The sequence below is a fragment of the Anguilla rostrata genome, chromosome 17 (genome assembly GCF_018555375.3).
Source record: "Anguilla rostrata isolate EN2019 chromosome 17, ASM1855537v3, whole genome shotgun sequence".
In the NCBI taxonomy this organism is placed as follows: domain Eukaryota; kingdom Metazoa; phylum Chordata; class Actinopteri; order Anguilliformes; family Anguillidae; genus Anguilla; species Anguilla rostrata.
In genome coordinates, this window is record NC_057949.1 from 29549107 (window position 1) to 29572042 (window position 22936).

The 22936-nt window shown below is 50.1% G+C and overlaps 3 protein-coding genes across 7 annotated transcripts in view; 2 read left to right on the forward strand and 1 right to left on the reverse strand.

Annotated features, from left to right (window-relative positions):
* Positions 1-402: 402 nt before the first annotated feature.
* On the reverse strand, positions 403-9115 carry LOC135243122 (ectonucleotide pyrophosphatase/phosphodiesterase family member 7-like). 3 transcript variants are annotated; one of them, XM_064314685.1, is made up of 7 exons: positions 8742-9115; positions 7341-7624; positions 6765-6910; positions 5253-5885; positions 3269-3515; positions 2364-2490; positions 403-776 (listed from the first exon to the last, which is right to left on the reverse strand). In XM_064314685.1, the coding sequence occupies exons 2-7, from the start codon at positions 7603-7605 to the stop codon at positions 713-715; spliced, it is 1482 nt and encodes a 493-aa protein (XP_064170755.1). In that variant the 5' UTR covers positions 7606-7624; positions 8742-9115; the 3' UTR covers positions 403-712. The 3 variants fall into 3 exon arrangements, with proteins under 3 accessions (XP_064170755.1, XP_064170756.1, XP_064170757.1); XM_064314686.1 differs by having other exon boundaries at positions 7341-7647; XM_064314687.1 differs by having other exon boundaries at positions 7341-7587; positions 8742-9110.
* A 1416-nt stretch (positions 9116-10531) lies between these two features.
* haus7 (HAUS augmin-like complex, subunit 7) lies at positions 10532-19454 on the forward strand. The gene is made up of 10 exons (XM_064314688.1): positions 10532-10670; positions 11297-11412; positions 11708-11775; positions 12160-12221; positions 12418-12494; positions 12709-12876; positions 13530-13632; positions 14303-14518; positions 16099-16210; positions 17096-19454. The coding sequence occupies exons 1-10, from the start codon at positions 10614-10616 to the stop codon at positions 17155-17157; spliced, it is 1041 nt and encodes a 346-aa protein (XP_064170758.1). The 5' UTR covers positions 10532-10613; the 3' UTR covers positions 17158-19454.
* A 1220-nt stretch (positions 19455-20674) lies between these two features.
* LOC135243879 (RNA binding protein fox-1 homolog 3-like) overlaps positions 20675-22936 on the forward strand; it is an 83307-nt gene continuing 81045 nt past the window's right edge. For all 3 annotated transcript variants that reach the window (XM_064315993.1, XM_064315995.1, XM_064315996.1), the window contains exon 1: positions 20675-21152. The gene's annotated coding sequence lies outside the window, so the exon portion shown is untranslated. The remainder of the gene's footprint in view (positions 21153-22936) is intronic.

The following is a 22936-nucleotide window of genomic DNA, read 5'->3' on the forward strand; positions in this document are numbered from 1 at the left end:
TAAATGGTACTATACACTGATGGAGAACTTAAATTCCTTAAATGTAAACCATAAGCACAGGTGTGCCAGTTAATTGGAGAGGAAATTCTCATTTTTTCAGGTAGGTTTTTGAATATTTCTTTTGATTAGTTTTTAATTGGAGGCTGACAAAAGGTTGTAAGGCATTTATTTTTAACCCTCCTGTTCTGTTCATTTTTTAGGTACAGCAAAAATGTTCCTGGGTCAATCCCCATACAGGGGGGGTTTGCAAATACATGAAATGAACCATTTTCATTTAAAATGTTGATTACACGAATTAAGGCCAGTAGAAGAAGTTTCATACTGAAAAAATAATTTTAAGTATTTTTCCTAGATTTTCAAACTTTAAAAAGGGTCAATTTGACCCGCAACATAACAGGAGGGTTAAAAGAGCCATCTCCCTGAACCTAATTTAAATGCTTTGTAATAATTAGATTTTCTAAATTCTTACAAATACTAATTTCTCATAGTAGGAATCTCCAGCAACATGTATGTCTAAACTGAATAAGAATACAACATAATGAAGCATAAAATGACCCTCTTGGGTAAAGAGTGTCTGAAAAGGCAAAGGGCAGTAGTGGCGAGGTCAGGAGGTGTTCGTGAGGTTTATGGGATGTTCGTGTTGCCGCTCGCTGTGAAATCCTCCGGCTCATTTTGGGATGTCCTTCTGAGAATCTGCCCGTTCCCCTGTCCTTCACATGGCTGTCTGTTTTGTGTCCGGTTCTTTTTCTTCAAAGGCCATCTTTTTTTGCTGCACGCTGAAACACAGGAAGTGATGTCATTACACGTTTGGTCCAATGCCTGTAGCTTCAGAAGTCCTTTTATTATTTTTTCCCTGAGGCCAGTGGCTGGGGGGTGTGTATCTGGTGAGTAAACTCTCCTCTGAAAATTAAAAATGCAAACCCCTGTTCAGCATTACCTGGGCCCACCAAAGCTGCAGAAGTTGTCCGATCTCCAATCTCTCTCCAAAGCGCCCGTTAACCTGTGTTGTGTGTTTTTTATTTTGGGTGCGTTTCTGTTCAGGTAGGCATCTGGTGTACTACTGTGCTGCTATGGAAACCATATTAACCAATAAGTGATCAGATGGAGTTTGCTTCCTTTCAGTGCATGTCCTCATACTTTAAGTGTCATCAGATAATGTTTGACCTTGTATTTATATCTGCTGCTGCTGACACACGTTGTATAAATATAAGTACTTCACTGTACAAGCTCATGCAATTCATGACATATCTTTTATTTGTGCTGGTTGTGTCCTGGTGGCGGGGTGTTATGATGCGATATGCTCCAGTCAGCTCTTCAGTATCACTGTCATAAGCGTCAATTCATAACCGCATTGGGACCTGTGATCATAAACCCACTTATAACCACAGGTCCCCATAACCAGTGCTCCTGAACACTTTAAATGAGCCCATCCTATGGCCATGTTTCATGCTTTTATCACAACTGCAAGATAATTATCTCAGGATTTCAAGGATCGAACTGATTACCTCCAAATCTGGACCCGCCAGTCTCATTTTACATAACCAGCACTAATGAATAACTTGAGATGAGGAAGTAATGACTGTGTGAAAAACACAAGGCTCATCATCCAGGGTTTAAAGAAAAACCAACTTTGCTGCTCAGAAAAAAATTAATCTTTTGACACCTTGTATTATAATTATTCTTGGCTATGTAGCGATAATGGATTATGTAACTTGCTTGCACTGACTTGAGGGGATTGCTGTGCAGCTGAATTAACAAGCAATTTAAAGAGCTGCACGTTGCCTGTAAGTTCTAAAAATAATATAAAATAATTATTTCACAGTTCTTTCATATTGTGCACATAATCATATTTTTTGGGAATTGTAGCTTACAGCAGTTCTACGAAAAAGGATTTTTAATAATAGTTTTATTGATCAGATAAGATTTAGACTGATTCTGACTCTGAGCCACAAAGTGCTGCCCTCACTTGCTCTTGCAGATATTCATAATTAAGCAGATCTGATGTAAATGTAGCCAATGTGTGTGTTGTGTTTGTGAGCTGGGCTCTGCTAGAGCAGGTTAGGGTTCTGGCAGATCTGATGTAAATGTAGCTAATGTGTGTGTTGTGTTTGTGAGCTGGGCTCTGCTAGAGCAGGTTAGGGTTATGGCAGATCTGATGTAAATGTAGCTAATGTGTGTGTTGTGTTTGTGAGCTGGGCTCTGCTAGAGCAGGTTAGGGTTATGGCAGATCTGATGTAAATGTAGCTAATGTGTGTGTTGTGTTTGTGAGCTGGGCTCTGCAGCAGTGTATTAGGGTTATTCTCTGGTCTGTGTGAACTCTCCCGTGCGGTTTTGAGAGGGGGCCAGCGACGTCGTTAGTTTACCTCTGACTGGCTCTCCTCCTCCGGCAGGCCGAGTGAGACACCGTCGCCAGGAACACGATGGCCAGAAACCCGAGCACAGCGAGCAGTCCCGTGACCACGCTGGGCAGGAAGGTGCTCTCCCCTGCGCCTGCACACGCAAACACAGACAATGGCAGGAAAACACGTTCCGGTCAGGAAATGCGTCCTCTCCTTCCTGCCGATCTTCGCAGGTAAATGCGGCACGTGTGAGGTGTGGACGTGCACACTGTTATCAGCTGACCAAGATAAGATTACATTATAATTTTTACAGTTGTGTTTGCAAATAAAGATCCCTGTTCGGTACTTTGCAGAACACTTATTGGCGTGGGGTGGGGGGGTGGGTTTTATGGGTTGTGGGGTTGCAGTGGGGGGGGTAGAGTGAACGCACTGAGCACAGCTACTCTTGGTTTAGTCATGAATTGGTCCAGTTTTTCTTTCCAAAATATGGGCTGCTTAAACTGAGGCCATTGCATCACTTTCAAAGGAGCTGACCTGTGGGTGTGGTTGTGGGGGGGGGGCTGGTAGGAGCTGACCTGCGGGTGTGTTTGGGGGGGGGGCTGGTAGGAGCTGACCTGCGGGTGTGTTTGGGGGGGGGGGCTGGTAGGAGCTGAACTGTGGGTGTGTTTGGGGGGGGGGGGCTGGTAGGAGCTGACCTGTGGGTGTGTTTGGCGTGGGAGGGGGCTGGTAGGAGCTCACCTGCGGGTGGGCTGGGGGGGGGGGGCTGGTAGGAGCTCACCTGTGGGTGGGCTGGGGGGGGGGGGACTGGTAGGAGCTCACCTGTGGGTGGGCTGGGGGGGGCTGGTAGGAGCTCACCTGTGGGTGGGCTGGGGGGGGGGCGGGTAGGAGCTCACCTGCGGGTGGGCTGGGGGGGGCTGGTAGGAGCTCACCTGCAGGTGGGCTGGTGGGGGGCTGGTAGGATGCCAGCATGTGGCGGGTGGCGTCCAGGGTTCCGTCGTTGGGCTCGGGCTGGATGCCCAGCAGGTGGCACATGAGTGGGTACACGTTGACCGTCTCAAAGGGCCCCACCTCCAGGTTCCGGCGGAAGGACGGCCCCACGGCCCGAAAGAAGGGCTTCATGTCCATGTCCTCGTTGTCGAACCCGTGCTCGCCCTTGTTGAACTGCAGGGTGGCAAACTGCGGGACAAAAATGCACCAATGAGAGCTCAGAGCTCAGCGCCCTGAATGTGCCCGCTCCACGCCAGCTTTGCCACATGCTCTCATCTACACCACACATGGCACAACCTGGCCACACATGGCACAACCTGGCCAGCCCACATTCATTATACAACTGAAACAGATCTCCAATTAACTTGAACTTTGTCATAAACACCTTTAACATATTTTGTAAGAAAAGAATAGTTAAACAAATCTGTGAAAAACAAAAAAAAAATTATCTAGAATTGCATAGTTTATCCCAAGTCCCCTTAAGGGACAAAAACCCTTTAATGTGTGAGATCACAGATATGGGATTAGAATGGTCTTAACTGAACATTCTAATGCTGATGTCACAATCACTGCTGGTGACTGAAAGCAGTGGAGTTCTAGAACACTGATGTAGATTTTTGAAAAAGCATTTTTTTTTTTTAAACTTATTGAAAGGGTCAAGTGTCTGTGGGTGGTCAGTGCTGGTAACTGGGGTTACTTCTACTGGCCAGCAGAGGGCGCAAGTAACTAAAGAAAAACTAAATATACACTCACTGCACACGTAATTATGACTTTGAATGATATCCTGTTCTTACGACGAGATTTTAATTCATTCGGTAGTTTACTCAGATGGATTCACACCATATATATATTTGCTTATTACAAATGAGTAATGTGTAAAGATTGTTCAGAAATCACAGTATGAGTTCAACATACAGTAAGTCTTTCTGATTTGTTTTGAATGAACGCACCTGGTCATTAAAATAGTAAAATGGTGATGACCGTTATAGGCAACACCTTGTTGTAAACACATTTGTGGTTCCAGTGGACGCTGTAGATTCCAGAAACTGTTCTGCGTAAAAAGCAGATTTCCTGAGCCTGGCAGAGGCTGCTGATGGATGACTTTGTGAGAGAAAGCCCCAAGCTCCTCTCAGACTCATTAGACCTCTTATAATCTGAGACTCGGGGTACAGCTGGAGAATTAGCATTAGCGCTTTAGAAATATGCAGTGCAAAAATGCATACTGGCCAGTCTGGGAAGGCTCTTAGCCAAGTCCGGCACTGACTCACATCAACACGGCCAGTTGGTGTGCTGTAGTTGTGCAACTTTTCTTTAATTGCTTTTCTTTGTATCACTCACATTGATAACAGGGGTAATAAGTAGATAAGAGGTTCAGGACCATTTTTATAATGCAGGACAAGTCTCTTATATTGGATTTGTCAGCCAGTGCTGATTTAGACAGTATTTGTGATACCCATTTGTGTGTTTAGACAGCATTTGTGATACCCCCTTGTGTGTTTAGACAGTATTTGTGATACCCCCTTGTGTGTTTAGACAGTATTTGTGATACCCCCTTGTGTGTTTAGACAGTATTTGTGATACCCCCTTGTGTGTTTAGACAGTATTTGTGATACCCCCTTGTGTGTTTAGACAGTATTTGTGATACCCCCTTGTGTGTTTGGACAGCATTTGTGCTACCCCCTTGTGTGTTTAGACAGTATTTGTGCTACCCCCTTGTGTGTTTAGACAGTATTTGTGATACCCCCTTATGTGTTTAGACAGTATTTGTGATACCCCCTTGTGTGTTTAGACAGTATTTGTGATACCCCCTTGTGTGTTTAGACAGTATTTGTGATACCCCCTTGTGTGTTTAGACAGTATTTGTGATACCCCCTTGTGTGTTTTTAGCCGGACGGCCTGTAGCTGTAGTGGGACGTTGTCACGCACCCCGTTGATGACGTATCCGGGGTCGGCGATGAGGAGGAGGGGCAGGATGCGGGCGTTTTTGGCGTAGTGGAGGCGGCTGGGCATGTCCTCCCGCTTGTAGACGTGCAGGTGGGGGTGCCCCCCCTGCAGGGCGCTGTACACCTTCTCCAGCCGGCCCTCCTTGGGCAGCAGCATGCCCACGGGCCCGAAGTCCACCAGGTGGAAGGACAGGTCCTGGAAGGAGAAGCCGGGGATGCGGGACAGGATGATCTCCTGCACCAGGCCGTCTCGCAGCACGGCCCGCATGCCGTGGTCGGCGGTGATGATGACGTCCAGGCGCTCGGCCAGGCCGTGGCGGCGGGCGGCGTCGCGGATGTAGCCCACGGTGCGGTCCACCTGGCGCACCATGGCGCGCCGCTGTGGCGAGTCGGGCCCGTGCCGGTGCCCCGTGGCGTCCGGCTCCCCGAAGTACATGGACACGAAGTCCAGGTCCCGCCCGCCGAACCACGCCCCCATCACCTTGTCCACGTTCTCCCGCCAGGCCGTCTCGTTGGCGTAGTTGTAGAACCGCGGCTCCACCTCGGCCACCAGCGCCCGCTCGCCCTCGTAGCTGGAGGCGGTGCCGGGGAAGTGCAGGGAGCCGGCCTTCAGACCCTGGGGGGGGGGAGGCGAGGGGGGCGAGGGGGGGCGGTAGTGAAAGATGCACCAAATCTGCTGCTGCAGTATGATGAAATACTACCTTATCTCTCCCTGACAGCTTTTACCCTATCTGTGCCCAGGCTGGATAACAGCATATATTACCTGTCTCTGAGCTGAATGACAGTGTGTATTACCTGTCTCTGAGCTGAGTGACAGCGTGTATTACCTATCTCTGAGCTGAGTGACACAGTGTATTACCTGTCTCTGGTTTGAGTGACAGCGCGTGTTACCTGTCTCTGAGCTGAGTGACAGAGTGTATTACCTGTCTGGTTTGAGTGACAGCGTGTGTTACCTGTCTCTGGTTTGAGTGACAGCGCGTGTTACCTGTCTCTGGTTTGAGTGACAGCGCGTGTTACCTGTCTCTGGTTTGAGTGACAGCGCGTGTTACCTGTCTCTGGTTTGAGTGACAGAGTGTATTACCTGTCTCTGGTCTGAGTGCGGGGTGTCATACTGTCTCGGTCTGAGTGGACCACAGTGTATTTCACCTTCTTCTGGTTTGAGTGGCCAGTCGCCCGACCTGTCTCTGAGCTGAGCTGCAGGAAGTGAGGTTAACCTGTCGGTTTGAGTGACAGCGTGTGTTACCTGTCTCTGGTTTGAGTACAGGCGTGTTACCTGTCTCTGGTTTGAGTGACAGCGCGTGTTACCTGTCTCTGGTTTGAGTGACAGCGCGTGTTACCTGTCTCTGGTTTGAGTGACAGAGTGTATTACCTGTCTCTGGTTTGAGTGACAGAGTGTATTACCTGTCTCTGGTTTGAGTGACACAGTGTATTACCTGTCTCTGGTTTGAGTGGCAGTGCGTGTTACCTGTCTGGTTTGAGTGACAGCGCGTGTTACCTGTCTCTGAGCAGTGATCCAGATGGGGAGGCTGCCGTTGTCCCACCACTCATTCACAAACTGGGTCATGTAGTACGGCTTCTTCTCCTGGCTGCTGGTGTTGAACCACATGTTGTGGATCACGCCGTGGTTCTCTACGTATCGCCCTTAGGAAAGAGAGCTTCAGTGAACGGGGGCAGCTATCCCTTACCCTGCCAGTGGGGGGGCGCTATCCCTTACCCTGCCAGTGGGGGGCGCTAACCCTAACTCTGCTAGTGGGGGGCGCTAACCCTTACCCTGCCAGTGGGGGGCACTAACCCTTACCCTGCCAGCTGCCTGGCTCCAACTGCTTCTGCTGTCCGCAGACTAACAGTTAATACACATGGAAGGGAGAAATACTGGAGCGTTTGGGTTAAATGTTAGCCTTGGACTGGAGATAAAGTGGAGGTAGTTCTGGGCAGAAGCCAGCACTGAGTGTGATGTCATTTCCTGTGACTCTGTAGAAACGCAGTTATCCAGGCCCAGCGAGCCGGCCGGTGCTGCCTGGTTCTAGCAGCGCGGTGGAGCAGGTGCGTACCCGCCCTGCTAGGCGCTTACCTGTGAGCAAGGTGAAGTGCGTGGGGCTGGTGATGGTGATGAAGGGCGGAGTCACGTAGGCCGCCTTCACGCCGTCCCGCGCCATGGCGTCCAGGTTGGGGGTGTCCACGTCTCGGTCGTAGTCCCACCGGAATCCGTCGAAGGAGATGAGCAGCAGCTTGTTGCGGGACCTGGTGGCCCCCTTCAGCGGGGCCCCCCCGCAAAGAGACACCATCAGGAGGCAGAGGCACCCGGTCCACAGCATGGCCTGTCCAATCCAGAGCATCCACAGTGACCTCACACTCCTAATGCACCAATCACAGCATCCCTGGGAACCAGCACTGTGTTCTTATGATATCACAATCATTCACACTATACTTCTGAATATACCCTTGGCACTGACTCTGGATGTGCGCCTAAAATACTCTCTATCTCTGAGTTTTGTTTAAACTCCACACACTTCCGAATTTTTTTCCGAAAACAAATTTTTTGGTTGAACAAATACAGATACAAATACAAATAGTGACATCTCCCTCCACCCTTACTGTAGGACAATCTCTAGTGTCCTGGACACCCCTGTAGCACAATCACTAGTGTTCTGTACACATCTGTAGCATAATCACTAATGTACACACCTGTAGCACAATCACTAGTGTTGTAACCTGTAGCACAACCTATGTCAACTGTACACAATCACTGTGTCCTGTACACACTGTAACATAATCACTATGTCTGTACAACCTGTAGCACAATCACTGTGTGTCCCTGTACAAACACTATGTACTGTAGCACAATCACTAGTGTTCTGTAACTGTCACACACTAATGTACACACAACATATGTGTCTGTACAAACCTGTACACAATCACTATGTCGTACACACCTGTAGCACAATCACTAGTGTCCTGAACAAACCTGTAACACAATCACTAGTGTTCTGTACACATCTGTAGCATAATCACTAATGTACACACCTGTAGCACAATCACTAGTGTCCTGTACACACCTGTAGCACAATCACTAGTGTTCTGTACACACCTGTAGCACAATCACTAGTGTTCTGTACACACCTGTAGCACAATCACTAGTGTTCTGTACACATCTGTAGCACATAATCACTACAAATGTAACACACCTGTGCTACATCTAGTATCCTAATGTACCACCTGTAGCACAATCTCTAGTGTTCTGTACACACCTGTACCACAATTTCTGGTGTCCTGTACACACCTGTAGCACAATCACTAGCGTTCTGTACATCCCTGTAGCACAATCACTAGTGTTCTGTACATCCCTGTAACACAATCACTAGTGTCCTGTACACACCTGTAACACAATCATTAGTGTCCTGTACACACCTGTAGCTCAGTCGCTCATGTTCTGTACACACCTGTGGCAGTGACATTTCTCTGTTCTACACACCTGAGATGTTAGCAGGTTTCCCTTTGAAGTGCGAGGTGCAGTATTCCGCCTGTTCTGACGTGCGATGCTCAGTTCAGGCTGCTCTCCCCTCTGCAGTATGGGTGAGATTGCTGACCTCTTCGCTTCTCATAGCAGTGGACCCTCTGTCCCTCCCACCGTGAGCGAAGTTCACTCCGTTATCTAATCGCAGGCTATCACTTTGATTTGGCTCAGCAAGTTCAAGAGTCTGTTCAAAACTACATTATAAACTAATCTATCTACTAAATCAAAGGAGGAAGTGGTTTCCCATTAAAAAGGCAACCGATCAATTAATTCTTGTGCTTGTTCAATTATGTGTCGATTGAATATTATGTTTTTCTTACCTTTTGTGTTTCCTTTGCAGGCAATGTTTTACCATAACATAAGGCGTCTAAGTTCCTGGAATATGTATGTTGTTATTATTAAACATGTACTCATACTCAACAGGACAGAGTACAAATGTTTAATGGCATTTGCTGTTGTCGATTCACCTTCATAACACACACGCACAACGCACTCTTCTACACACACATATGTATGCACACACTTATCATATGCGAGAAGCTACTAATGGTAGAAACTTTAATCTGAATCACCCTGCAGATGTGCCCATACTTATGAGCTGCATGTTAAAATCTGACAGTGTTCCGGATCCCACGTGCTCCGATAAGCGATCGTTATTCCGGTCTGTGATGTCTTATCCCGGGTGACTTTCCCTGCTTCCATTTCGCATGTCATTCCCTGGCACAGCTGCGCGTGTTTTCCTTGATTGACTCGGCTTGATTTTCCAAACGTGACCGCTAGTAGTACAGAACATGGCTCCGTTATCCAGTTTACTGCATGCAGGCCCGCACCAATAAAATAAACTGTCCAGACTAAACACAGTATATCCATTGACGTAAATTTTTATCTTGGCAGAACAGATCTGATGCCTCTGCTATGTTCAGTCACTCTCCAACAGAGACACTGCCCTGTCACTGACCGTCCAGATATAAAAGAATTAAAATCTACCGCAGCGTGAATTTCCTGTATAACCTTTCCGAGCATTATATGTTATATCTGTATCTCTGAAGAGATAAGATATTTCCCTGGAACTTTCACCACAGATGAAAGAAGTCCTCGTCAAATTATTACCTTGTCTGGAGATCAGATTGGCTTGGTCAGATGACATCATAAAACTCCTCCAGACAGAGGAGACACTGTTGGTTGACGATAGATTTGCATTGTGTGCATTTTGCATTTGTCTCAGCAGTTTTCAGAATTCAGATGCAAGATGGAACTGCATCTGAATTTGTGTTTTTGTTTTGTGTAGTAGCGATCAGGGGGCATGGTGGTGCAGTGGGTTCTAGGTTCGTATCCTGGCCTGGGCCTTTCTGTGTGGAGTTTGCATGTTCTCCCTGTGTCCGCATGGGTTTTCTCCAGGTACTCTGTGGGTTTCCTCCCACAGTCCAGACATGCAGGTAGGCTAACTGGAGACTTTAAATTGCCCATAGATTTGAGTGTGTGAGTGAATGGTGTGTGAGCCCTGCAATAGATTAGCAGCCAGTCCAGGGTATTCAATTCCTACAATACTGTTATTCCCTTGGGTGAGGTATCCAAGAATTGAATATATACTGTGAAAGTCACTCTGGTAAGTGTCTGCTAAATGCTTAAATATAAACACGCAAGCAGCTTTTAATTCAATGCTTAGATGACAACCGATAACCAAAAGCAAACCGAAACACCGTATATCGAAAGTATAACCTAACTTGTTTCGTACTCCGGTTCAATAGGTGGCGGTATGCCCCTGTTCAAGTACTTCTAGCCGCAATGAATGACTGAAGAAGACCAACCGAACATCACCAGTCGGAAAAGATGGCGGGGACTTTGAAAGAGAAACTGTTGGCTGAACGCGTATACAGTAAGCTACAGGTAGCCGCTCACCTAACTACGTCTTTTATTTTGATGAATCAATTATTTAAATATAAGTGTTTTGCAATAGCGAACGAATGCAGTGTATTGTTTAGTACTAGTTAGCTTACAACTGTATCTGTATAGCGAAATAAGTTTGCGATAAGTTAGCAGCTAACTTTAGCGAGCTTGTTGGGATTGGCAAAATAGGTCATTAGGTACCATAACGTAAAAGCATTTAACCTGGAAAATTTTGCAGAGTTGTTAGCTAGTCTAGTTTAAAAGGCAGCTGACAATGTATTACACGCTAGTGTTTTTATTTGAATACTAGCCTTGTGCATTTAGCTAATTAGCGTACTAGTTGCTGTTGAAGTTTTGTCAATAGAATAGGATATTGTGTTAACAAGCTAGTTAGCTAAATGGTGTATAGCAACATACGTTAATTGTTAGCTGCGTTGAAACGTAAACCATATTTTTGTGACCATTCTCCACTCTTTTCTCGAGTCTTTCGACATGACCCTTTGTTTTGGTTAGCCTTCAAACGCTATGCAGAACGAGTTTGCTATCTTGAATTGAGCTGTATTAATAAACTCAGTTTTAAATAACAGAAATAATAAACAAAATTCTAACATGTTGATGTTGTTCAGTGCCTGGGGTGCCCCCTGGTGGAAGGGCTGTTTTTGCAGGAAGCGGGCGGTATGATAGGCCTGCTGTGCACCCCCTCTTTGCACCGTACGGATATTCTCAAATGGATCTGTGGCAGGTATGTGCACACCAGACAGCCCCTGCTCCCACTCAGTGTGAAGTACAAAATAAGAGTTAAAGCCTTAAGGAGTTCTGTCGTTCTGTTCTGCAGTTATGATCTGTCAGTCTGCTGTGACAGCCAGTATAGCACAATTTCCCTAAAGCTCAACAGCTGTGTTTACCATTTTGACTCTTTTTTACCTTTCGACGTATGACTGATTATTGGAATCTGGGAGTTAATCATTGTGCAGCTGTTTGTATTGTTTTAAATGCCCATCTCTTGATACCATTTCTGTGCTTGTCTTGTTTTAAAGCTGTTGTCCATCGCTGAAGGAGAAGTTTTCCACTCTTAAATCAACACAGACTGACACGCTGACTCAAGGTGAGCGGCTGGGGGTTATATAAGGTCTCATGCTGCTTTTTCGTAGGTATTTCAGTCCCTGTACCCCCAGCTCAGTGTTTGCTGTGGGTCCCAGCTGAGCCTGACTGGCCTGGGCAGGGGTGCGCCTGCCAGCACAGGGACAGCGTTATTTTGGCAGCCACCCGACGCTACTGATCATGTGTCCTCCGGCTGCTCAGCGCAGTCTTTCACCCGGAGGATGGCGCTGTGGGCGGGGCTTTAGAGAGGGACAGTCCAGCTGAGTGAGGGTTGTGGCGGAAGAACCACTGTTGTGTTCATGATCCACGCCTAATCTAAACTGTCTTTGTGCTCTGTGCTGCACTGCATCCTCCCTCCCTGCCTCCGCCCGCCCCCTGGCCCATGCAGAGATGGTGCGCTTCGGCCACGAGATGATGCTCTGTGGGCCTGATGACCTGGATCTCATAAAGGTGAGTGTGACTGAAGCGCTTTGTGCAAACGGCACATGCTTTTATCATCACTCTTCATGTAAAACCAACACTACCACATTACGGAGGTTCACTGACCAGGCGTAAGTCTGGTTTGTCTGCAGTCTTAGCCTTGTCTGTGATCCTGGTCTTACGTTATAAACCCCGCCCCCTCTCTGTGTCTCCGCCCCCTCTGCAGGGCTTGGCTCCGCCTCTGCGCCAGCTTCACTTCATGGAGCAGCTGCTCGCCCTGGTCCCAGAAAAACAGGCTGACTGGTACTTATTCAGCAGTTGTCCCAGTCTTACTGTGTTCAGTGCGCAGCTGAGTGTGCTGGTGTTACTTTGTTCGGTGCAGAGCTGAGTGTGTTGGTGTTACCGTGTTCAGTGCAGAGCTGAGTGTGCTGGTGTTACCGTGTTCAGTGTGGAGCTGAGTGTGCTGGTGTTACCGTGTTCAGTGCAGAGCTGAGTGTGTTGGTGTTACTGTGTTCAGTGCAGAGCTGAGTGTTGGGGAGGTGCTGGTGAGGGGAGAGGAGTTTTTGGGGGAGCTGATGTCCGTGCCCCACATGGCCCAGCTCAACGCGCTCCTGAACCCCGACTGCAGCCCCTGGAGCGCTGACCTCAGGGAGATGCTCCGCCGCAGAGCCCCCCCGGGGAAGACGTGAGTCCGGCCTGACCCCAGCCTGACCCCCTGACCCCTGACCCCGGCCTGACCCCTGACCCCGGCCTGACCCCCGACCCCGGCCTGACCCCCGACCCCCTGACCCTGGCCTGACCCCCGACCCCGGCCTGACCCCTGACCCCCTGGCCTGACCCCTGACCCTGGCCTGACCCCTGACCTCGGCCTGACCCCTGACCCCCAACCTCGTCCTGACCCCTCACCCTGGCCTGACCCTCGACCCCTCACCCAGGCCTGACCCCCGACCCTGGCCTGACCCCTCACCCCAGCCTGACCCCCAACCCCTCACCCCGGCCTGACCCCCGACCCCAGCTTGACCCCTGATCCCAGTCTGCTGTCTGTGCGTGTGACTGCACCCTGTCTGTGGGGTGTCTGAGTTAGACGCCTGCACCGCCTGTGTCTCATCTGTAGTGCTGTGCTCATTTTCACATAATACATCATATTATTCTCTGAAGCATTGCTGTAAATAATCTGCTAATCTGACAGCCTTATTCAGGGGTACCTCCCGAGCATGTAAGTGACATGTTCCATAAGGTTTATTCAGCTGTGAAATGAAGGTTAACTGATTAGATCAGGGTTACTGTGTCAGTAATGAACCTGTGAATGTCTGCTTGGTGACATCATTGTGCCTGTAGGGGTGAGAGGTCAGTGTGCTCAAAGCCCGATGAAGACGCTGTGGCCCAGGCGAGCGCTCTGCTGCAGTCAACTCAGTGTGTGCTGGAGGATCTGCGCAAAGAAGTGAGCCTCCCTTCTCCCACACACTCCTCTCCTCTCCTCCCCCTCCCTCTCCCCTAGCTCCTCCTCTCCTCCCCCTCCCTCTCCCCTAACTCCTCCTCTCCTCCTCTTGCCTCTCCCCTAACTCCTCCTCTCCCTCGCCCTGCCCTTCTCCTCTCCTCCCCTTTTTTTTCATTCACTGCCAGGGCCCAGGTCTGACAGTACTGCTCATGTAGATCCAGGTTCTGCTGTAGCCCTTGTTCAGGTCATCTGTAGTGCAGGAGTTTAATTCCTTTATGGTGTAGAGTGAGAGCTGGGGCTGCAGATTGTTCCAATATTGTGGCCTGTTCATTGATTCCTCTCTCACCAGTGTGTTTGTGCAGCCTGACAGTCTCTCTCTCTCTCTCCAGTGTGTTTGTGCAGCCTGACAGTCTCTCTCTCTCTCACCAGTGTGTTTGTGCAGCCTGACAGTCTCTCTCTCTCTCTCTCTCTCCAGTGTGTTTGTGCAGCCTGACAGTCTCTCTCTCTCTCTCTCTCTCCAGTGTGTTTGTGCAGCCTGACAGTCTCTCTCACTCTCTCCAGTGTGTTTGTGCAGCCTGACAGTCTCTCTCTCTCCAGTGTGTTTGTACAGCCTGACAGTCTCTCTCTCTCTCCAGTGTGTTTGTGCAGCCTGACGGTCTCTCTCTCTCTCCAGTGTGTGTTCCTGCAGTCGGGGGGCGTGGCTCCCAGGCCCGGCCTCTCCCCCTGTGCTCTGCGATTGGCCATTTCAGACCTGTCTCAGCTGATGTCAGCGTTCAGTCAGTCCTTCAACACGGAGTTAAAAGGCTACTGCCAGCGGGGGCCCCCGGCCCTCTCCCCCCACGCACAGAGCTTCCACAGCGTGCACCAGCTGCTGCTCACCTGCAGCCAGGTACAGCACTCACACACACACTCATACACACACACACACACACACACACACACACACACACACACACACACACACTCATACACTCATACACACACACACATCACACACACACACACACACACACACACACACACACACACACACACACACTCATACACACACACACACACACACACTCATACACACACACACACACACACACACACACTCATACACACACACACACGCACAGAGCTTCCACAGCGTGCACCAGCTGCTGCTCACCTGCAGCCAGGTACAGCGCAGACGCACACACTCATACACACACACACACACACACACACACACACTCATATACGCACTCACACACACACACACTCATACAGACACACACACACACACACACACACACACTCATACAGACACACACACACACACACACTCATACACACACACACACGCACAGACCTTCCGCAGCGTGCATCAGCTCCTGCTCACCTGCAGCCAGGTACAGCGCAGACACGCACACACACACTCATATACGCACACACACACGCACACACTCATATACGCACACACCCTCACACACACACACGCACACACACACACTCATATACGCACACACGCACACACTCATATACGCACACACCCTCACACACACACAACGCACACACACACACTCATATACGCACACACGCACACACTCATATACGCACACACCCTCACACACACACCACCACACACACACACTCATATACGCACACACGCACACACTCATATACGCACACACCCTCACACACACACACGCACACACACACACTCATATACGCACACACGCACACACTCATATACGCACACACCCTCACACACACACACGCACACACACACACTCATATACGCACACACGCACACACTCATATACGCACACACCCTCACACACACACACGCACACACACACACTCATATACGCACACACACACACACACACACACACACACACACACACACACACTCATATACGCACTTATATACGCACTCACACACACACACACACACACACACACTCATATACGCACTTATATACGCACTCACACACACACACACACACAGCTTCCGCTGCGTGCACAAGCTGCTGCTCAGCTGCAGCCAGGTATGGAGCAGGCACACGCACTCATACACACACACAATCATTCACACGCACTGGCACGCACACACTCATACACACACACAATCATTCACGCGCACTGGCACGCACACACTCATACTCATGCACATACATGCATGCGCACACATACACACAGACATGCACACTCACACTTACACATGCACACTTGATGCTCGTAGCTGATTGGCTGGTGTGTGTGATGATTGCTGATTGGCTGGTGTGTGTGTGCTGATTGCTGATTGGCAGATGTGTGTTTGCTGATTGCTGATTGGCTGGTCTGTGTGTACGATTATTGCTGATTTGCTAGTCTGTGTGTGTGCTGATTGCTGATTGGCTGGTCTGTGTGTGTGCTAATTGCTGATTGGCTGGTGCGTGTGCTGATTGGCTGATCTGTGTGTGTGCTGATTGCTGATTGGCGGGTGTGTGGCGTTCTCAGGAGCTGCAGGCTCTTCAGCAGCTGTCAGACACGTCCAGCGCTGTGTCAGCGACCGTCAAGCACATGCAGACAGACAGGAAGTACTGGGGAGACGGACAGAAATACACGCTGCGTGAGTACTCTGTGTCCAACTGTGTTTTAACAGGGGGGGTACTCTGTGTCTAACTGTGTTTAACAGAGGGAGTACTCTGTGTCTAACTGTGTTTAGCAGAGGAGGTACTCTGTGTCTAACTGTTTAACAGAGGGAGTACTCTGTGTCTAACTGTGTTTAGCAGAGGAGGTACTCTGTGTCTAACTGTGTTTAGCAGAGGGAGTACTCTGTGTCTAACTGTGTTTAGCAGAGGGAGTACTCTGTGTCTAACTGTGTTTAGCAGTGGGAATACTCTGTGTCTAACTGTGTTTAGCAGAGGGGGTATTCTGTGTCTAACTGTGTTTAGCAGAGGGGGTATTCTGTGTCTAACTGTGTTTAGCAGAGGGAGTACTCTGTGTCTAACTGTGTTTAGCAGAGGGAGTACTCTGTGTCTAACTGTGTTTAGCAGAGGGAGTACTCTGTGTCTAACTGTGTTTAGCAGTGGGAATACTCTGTGTCTAACTGTGTTTAGCAGTGGGAATACTCTGTGTCTAACTTAGGGCAAACCTGTGGCACTAGACAGAATGTGGGAAGCAGCAGCAGCACAGGCTGTGAGAGACGGCCATTTTGAAAGTGTGAAATGGAGCTGAGGGAGTCTGATTTAAACATTTAGATGGGCGCCGTTTCAGCCTGTGCTTAGCTGAAGGGCTATAGCCGTGGGTTTGGAGCTGGCAACCCTTTCCATTATTTCATCATTCTGAGCTGACCTCCGAACAGAAGTATGCCCCAGTGTAGCTGCTCTGCGCTGCATGTGCTGTATTTATAGCCACTCGCTCGTGCTTTTAAATGCACGCCCGCCTCTGCTTTGACCTTCGACCCCGGGCGTGTGTGTCTGGCTCACGCTGATTCCTATGCTCTCTGTCTCAGCTGCCAGACTGGACGGGCTGAAGAAAAAATACACAGAGTTCCTGTCCCTGCATGCAGCGTGACGGGGGACCAGGCAGTGCTGCAGTGCATTCTGGGACAGAGTCCACCTGCAGCCTGGAATATACCCCCACCACGTTACACTCTGGACGAGAGAAAGCACCCACTGCACCTGGACACAGAGAGAATACACACACCGCGTCTTTAACACCCAGACTGTTGTATCAGTTTTGAACAAAAACAAAAAGCCCCCAGCATCTTATCGCTGTGGGACCGAGTTCCACACATTAGCTGAAGACGCAGCGGGACAAAGCACACTCATCGCTCACGTCCTACTGCGAGAAGGTTTCCCCATTATGTTACTCATGTAGTGCACTCCAAACTCAACGGTCTTCTGTATGCCAGTAATGGTCTGATACTTTTGCATTTTTGTTTCTGTACAAACCCCCTGAACCTGTAGTCCCAGCCCATGAGGTGGTGACATCACTAATGCAGCGTAGGGTACGGGCTCTGTGTCTGATGGGGAGTTTGATTTGAAATGCTTTCCTGTGCAGTGCTGATGTTGGATGAGCTGATGTTGGATGAGCTGGTGTTGGATGAGCTGATGTTGGATGAGCTGACGTTGGATGAGCTGACGTTGGATGAGCTGACGTTGGATGAGCTGGTGTTGGATGAGCTGATGTTGGATGAGCTGGTGTTGGGTGAGCTGGTGTTGGATGAGCTGATGTTGGATGAGCTGGTGTTGGATGAGCTGATGTTGGATGTGCTGGTGTTGGTTGAGCTGATGTTGGATGAGCTGGTGTTGGGTGAGCTGGTGTTGGATGAGCTGGTGTTGGGTGAGCTGGTGTTGGGTGAGCTGGTGTTGAGGCGGCCATGGCGGTCTCCGCGTATCCCCCCACGTCTCTGTCCTCCGCCTGATTGGGCGACTCTGATGCGTGCGCTTCTGCAGTGGCTGCGGGTCACCAGCGTGAGCCGCACGCTGTCGAACCGCTGGTGTGGGCCGCTGAGTCATTCCCTCATTTCAGTTTGCTTTTTATTCTGGAAAGAATTATTTCACCTTATTATTTCAAACCTTCTGACCATTTTTATTATAATTGTTATTTTTTGCGTAGTTGTGATGAGGATGTATGTCTGTGTGCTCGTTACCGCTCGGTGTGGGAGACGGTTGATTGGTCGCGCTGGAGGAAGCAGTTCGGGGATCTGTGACGCTGTAAGGCTGGGGTCGGTGGATGCATCCGGCCGTATGAAGGCATTCTGACACCGGGGGGCGCTGTGCACCGCACTCAGGAGGTTTTTAGTTTCCCCGTCCTGTGTGCGCAGAGGGGAGAGAACGTGGGGCTGCACGCGGGGAAGAGGCTGGAGAACCTGAAATTTGTTCATGTCCCTTGTGCATTTGTGTGTGTTTGTGGTGGTGTAAGTGTGTGTGTGTGTGTGTGTGTGTGTGTGTGTGAGTGAGGTGTATTAGATCAGAGGTATGTCACCAGTCCCTGGTCTCATTAGTCAGGTGAAATTAAATGTAATTAAGGTGGAAAGATTGCAGCTGGGTCTTTGTGAGGGGCGACAGTTATTAATATCAGTCAGAAATAATGAATCCCCTGTGCGTAAGAATGAGTCCTCTGTGATTCATTCTCTCACGCCGATGATTCATTCTTGTGCATGAGCGATTCATTCCCACGCACGGGCGATTCATTCCCACGCACGGGCGATTCATTCCCACGCACGGGCGATTCATTCCCACGCACGGGCGATTCATTCTGGCACTCTGGGGATTCATTCCCACGCACGGGCGATTCATTCTGGCACTCTGGCGATTCATTCTCGCGCACAGGCGATTCGTTCCCGCGCCCAGGCGATTCATCGGATTCAATCGGCTGCCCATGAGAGTGACTCTGTGCCGCGAGACGGCTGTCCTGGTGCTGGAACGCTGTTGTGTGTGTCTGTGCACATAGGGCAGTGCCGGTAACCGTGGTAACATGACCCTGTGACTGAAAAAACCGTCAGTTAAAGGTGATTCATTTGTTTATTTTTCTCATACCGTGGCAACACGCTAGCCCAGCTGCTATTTCCGCGCGACATGCAACAGCGTATGAATATGCGGGGTGCTGGCCTTCGTTAAGAGCGCGTTTACTCTGATATTCTGCTCCTCAAGTAGAAATGCAGCGGCTCGGACGCTTATTCGCGTCAGCTGTTCTTCTGACTGTTTACTTTTGTAGATTTATTATTTTGGTTTTATTAATTACTTGTATTGCAATACTGCTGATTATAATAGCAACTAATCAGTGTAATTAAAAAAAGTAATACATGTGTGCAACACTCTGTTGTGTTAAAATCTTCTAAATAAAAGCTGAACGGAGTAAAATGGCGCAGGAAACCCGCCCTGTACGGGTGTATTATTTTTAGTTGTATGCGTGTGTGTGGGGGGGGGGGGGGGGGTGGGGGAGGTGGTCAAGTCTCACCACTGCCAGTCAGTGTCTGTCAAGTTGAGGTGAAGCCGTCGCTGGAAAATCTGTCTCCCCCCTTCTCTCTCTCTCTCTCCATTCCTCCTTCTCTTTCTCTCCTCATTAATCTATGGGAGTGGTGCTGTCAGTGTGCCTGCAAAGTGAATGAGCGTGCGTGTGTGTTCTTGCGTGTGTTTGTGTGTGTGTGTCTGTGTGTGTGCGCGCGTGCGTGCCTGTACATGTGTGTACTTCCGTGTGTTTGTGTGTGTGCGCCTCTGTGTCTATGCGTGCGTGCATGGGTATGTACTTGCGTGTGTTTGTGTGTGTGTGTGCACGTGCGTGCCTGTGCATGTGTGTACTTGCGTGTGTTTGTGTGTGTAGATATGTATGTGTCTGTGTGTGTGTGTGCATGTGTGCGTGCATGTCTGTGTGTTTGTGTGTGTCTGGTTGTGTGTGCGTGTGTGTGTGTTTGTGTGTACGTGCGTGTGTGTGTGTGTCTGTGTTGTGGCTGTGTGTGTGTGTGTGTGTTGTGTGTGTGTGTGTGTGCGGTGTGTGTGTTGTGTGTGTGTGTGTGTGTGTGTGCGCGTGTGTGTTTGTGTGTGTGTGTGTGCACTCGCTGTGGAAAGCGCGTGTGTCTGACTATTGGCTCAAGGGATCGTGTGAGCGTGCTCACAGCATGCAACATCTACATTGGATTGGCAGGCAAATCACACGCAGCCGACTCTCTCCCTCTCTCTCTCCCTCCTCTCTGTCTCTCCCTCCCCCCTCTCTCTCTGCTCTCTCTCTCTCTCTCTCTGCTCTCTCCCTCCCTCTCCCTCCCTCCTCTCTCTCCCTCTCTCTCCCTCCTCCCTCCCTCTCCCTCTCTCTCCCTCTCTCTCTCTCTCTCTCTCCTCTCTCTCTCTCCTCCCTCCTCTCTCTCCCCTCTCTCCCTTCCTGCCACCCTCTCGCCTACTCTCCTCTTCGCTCTCCCTCTGACAGCTCACTCCACTGTCTCTTTCTAGCAACAACTTCCCTTTGATCTCTCCCTAAGAGTCAGTGGGACAGCTTAGAATCTCCTTCGGCCTGGGTGGAGCCCTGGACTCCTTGGGAGGCAGTCACCTGCGATACCAGGCATGGTCAACCTGCTTATCTAGCTAAGACAGATTTTGGTGACCAGCTGTGTGATACCGCTGGAAGATCAACTTTGCAGGATCAGCTTTCAGGAGCCACTTCAGTGATACCAGCTTGAGGAGACCAGCTGGGTGAGACCAGCCTGCTGATACCAGCTTGGGAAGACCAGCTTATAGGTACCAGCTTGGGAAGACCAGCTTATAGGTACCAGCCTGCTGATACCAGCGTGGGAAGACCAGCTTATAGGTACCAGCCTGCTGATACCAGCGTGGGAAGACCAGCTTATAGGTACCAGCCTGTTGATACCAGCTTGGGAAGACCAGCTTATAGGTACCAGCCTGCTGATACCAGCTTGAGAAGACCAGCTTATAGGTACCAGCCTGCTGATAGCAGCGTGGGAAGACCAGCTTATAGGTACCAGCCTGCTGATACCAGCTCGGGGAGACCAGCTTTCTGAGAGCAGAGGGAACGGATGTGTATCTGACTGGGTGTGGAGGACGAGAACAAGAGCAGTGAGTACAACTGAGTTTCTGCCTCTGTCGGACTGACACTACCATATGTTAACATGCTAACACACACACAAACATGTAAACACTCGCACTCAAGGAGTCTATTACTGAAGTACAGAAGGCTTTTATGCATTCAGGTCTTTTGTTTGCATTTATAGTTTTGTATGTTGTATGTGAAGCAGAAATGTTAATCAGGCATTTTCTACCCATGGACAAAACCATGAGGATGTCAGCCACTCAAAGTGTTGCTCTGTAGCCATGAGAGAGAAGTGCTAAAATCACCGGGAGAAACCGTGTGCGAGTGCAGAGTTTGTGCCCAGCTAGAAAAGTGTATCTTCAGCGTGAAAGACGGTAGAACCTCACCTGTTTATACCTGCTACCTGTGGAGGCCAGGTGATACGCACGTGTGTGTACTGCTACCTGTGGAGGCCAGGTGATGCGCACGTGTGTGTGCTGCTACCTGTGGAGGCCAGGTGATACGCACGTGTGTGTACTGCTACCTGTGGAGGCCAGGTGATGCGCACGTGTGTATACTGCTACCTGTGGAGGCCAGGTGATGCGCACGTGTGTGTACTGCTGCCTGTGGAGGCCAGGTGGTACGCACGTGTGTGTACTGCTACCTGTGGAAGCCAGGTGATACGCACGTGTGTACTGCTACCTGTGGAGGCCTGTGGAGGCCAGGTGATACGCACGTGTGTGTACTGCTACCTGTGGAGGCCAGGTGATACGCACGTGTGTGTACTGCTACCTGTGGAAGCCTGTGGAGGCCAGGTGATGCGCACGTGTGTGTGCTGCTACCTGTGGAGGCCAGGTGATACGCACGTGTGTGTGCTGCTACCTGTGGAGGCCAGGTGATACGCACGTGTGTGTACTGCTACCTGTGGAACCGGTGCATACGCAGTGTGTGTGTGCCCTGCTGAGAGGACCAGGTGAAGACGAAGTCTGTTTGCTGCTACCTGTGGAGGCCAGGTGATACGCACGTGTGCTGCTACCTGTGGAGGCCAGGTGATACGCACGTGTGTGTGTGCTCCCTGTGGAGGCCAGGTGGTACGCACGTGTGTGTACTGCTACCTGTGGAAGCCTGTGGAGGCCAGGTGGTACGCACGTGTGTGTGCTGCTCCCTGTGCTCCCTGTGCTCCCTGTGCGGAGTGTGTACTGCTCCCTGTGCTCCCTGTGCTCCCTGTGCTCCCTGTGCTCCCTGTGCTCCCTGTGCTCCCTGTGCTCCCTGTGCGGAGTGCTTTACGGCCGTGGACAGCTCATGCAGCAGAGGAATGCCTTAAAAAAAAAAATTAGTTCTTGGCACTTCATCACTCGGCTTTACGGAGGGGGGGGGGGTTTAGGGGGTGATTGCGCCCGGTGCGATCCGAGCAGAGAGGATCGGGCAGCGTCAGCCACCCGCCCCCCCCCCCCTCCCGCAGCCCTGAGCCCTGCCTGACGGTGTGAGAGGTGCAGCGCATGCAGCGCTGAATGGCAGGAGCTCCCTTTGTTCTGTCTTTGAGAGAGCGAGAGAGCGCCGTGTACGAGCTCCCAGAAACCCCCTCTGTGTCTGCGGGGGGGGGTGAGGGGGGGCAGGTGGGAGGAGAGCCTGCACGACTCAGGAAATGTGTCCAGGCGTCGCTTCAGCCATGTGAGAGTTTTACTGGCCAACATTTCCCTCCTTAACTGGTTTTTAGCTGCTTGTGCATCGTTGTGCAGCAAGGGCAAGTGCAGCACTTTGATTCTGAGTCTCGTGCTTGGCTTTGCGGTCAACGATGTTTGAGAAGGCGTTTCTGCTTGGGGTTTTTGTG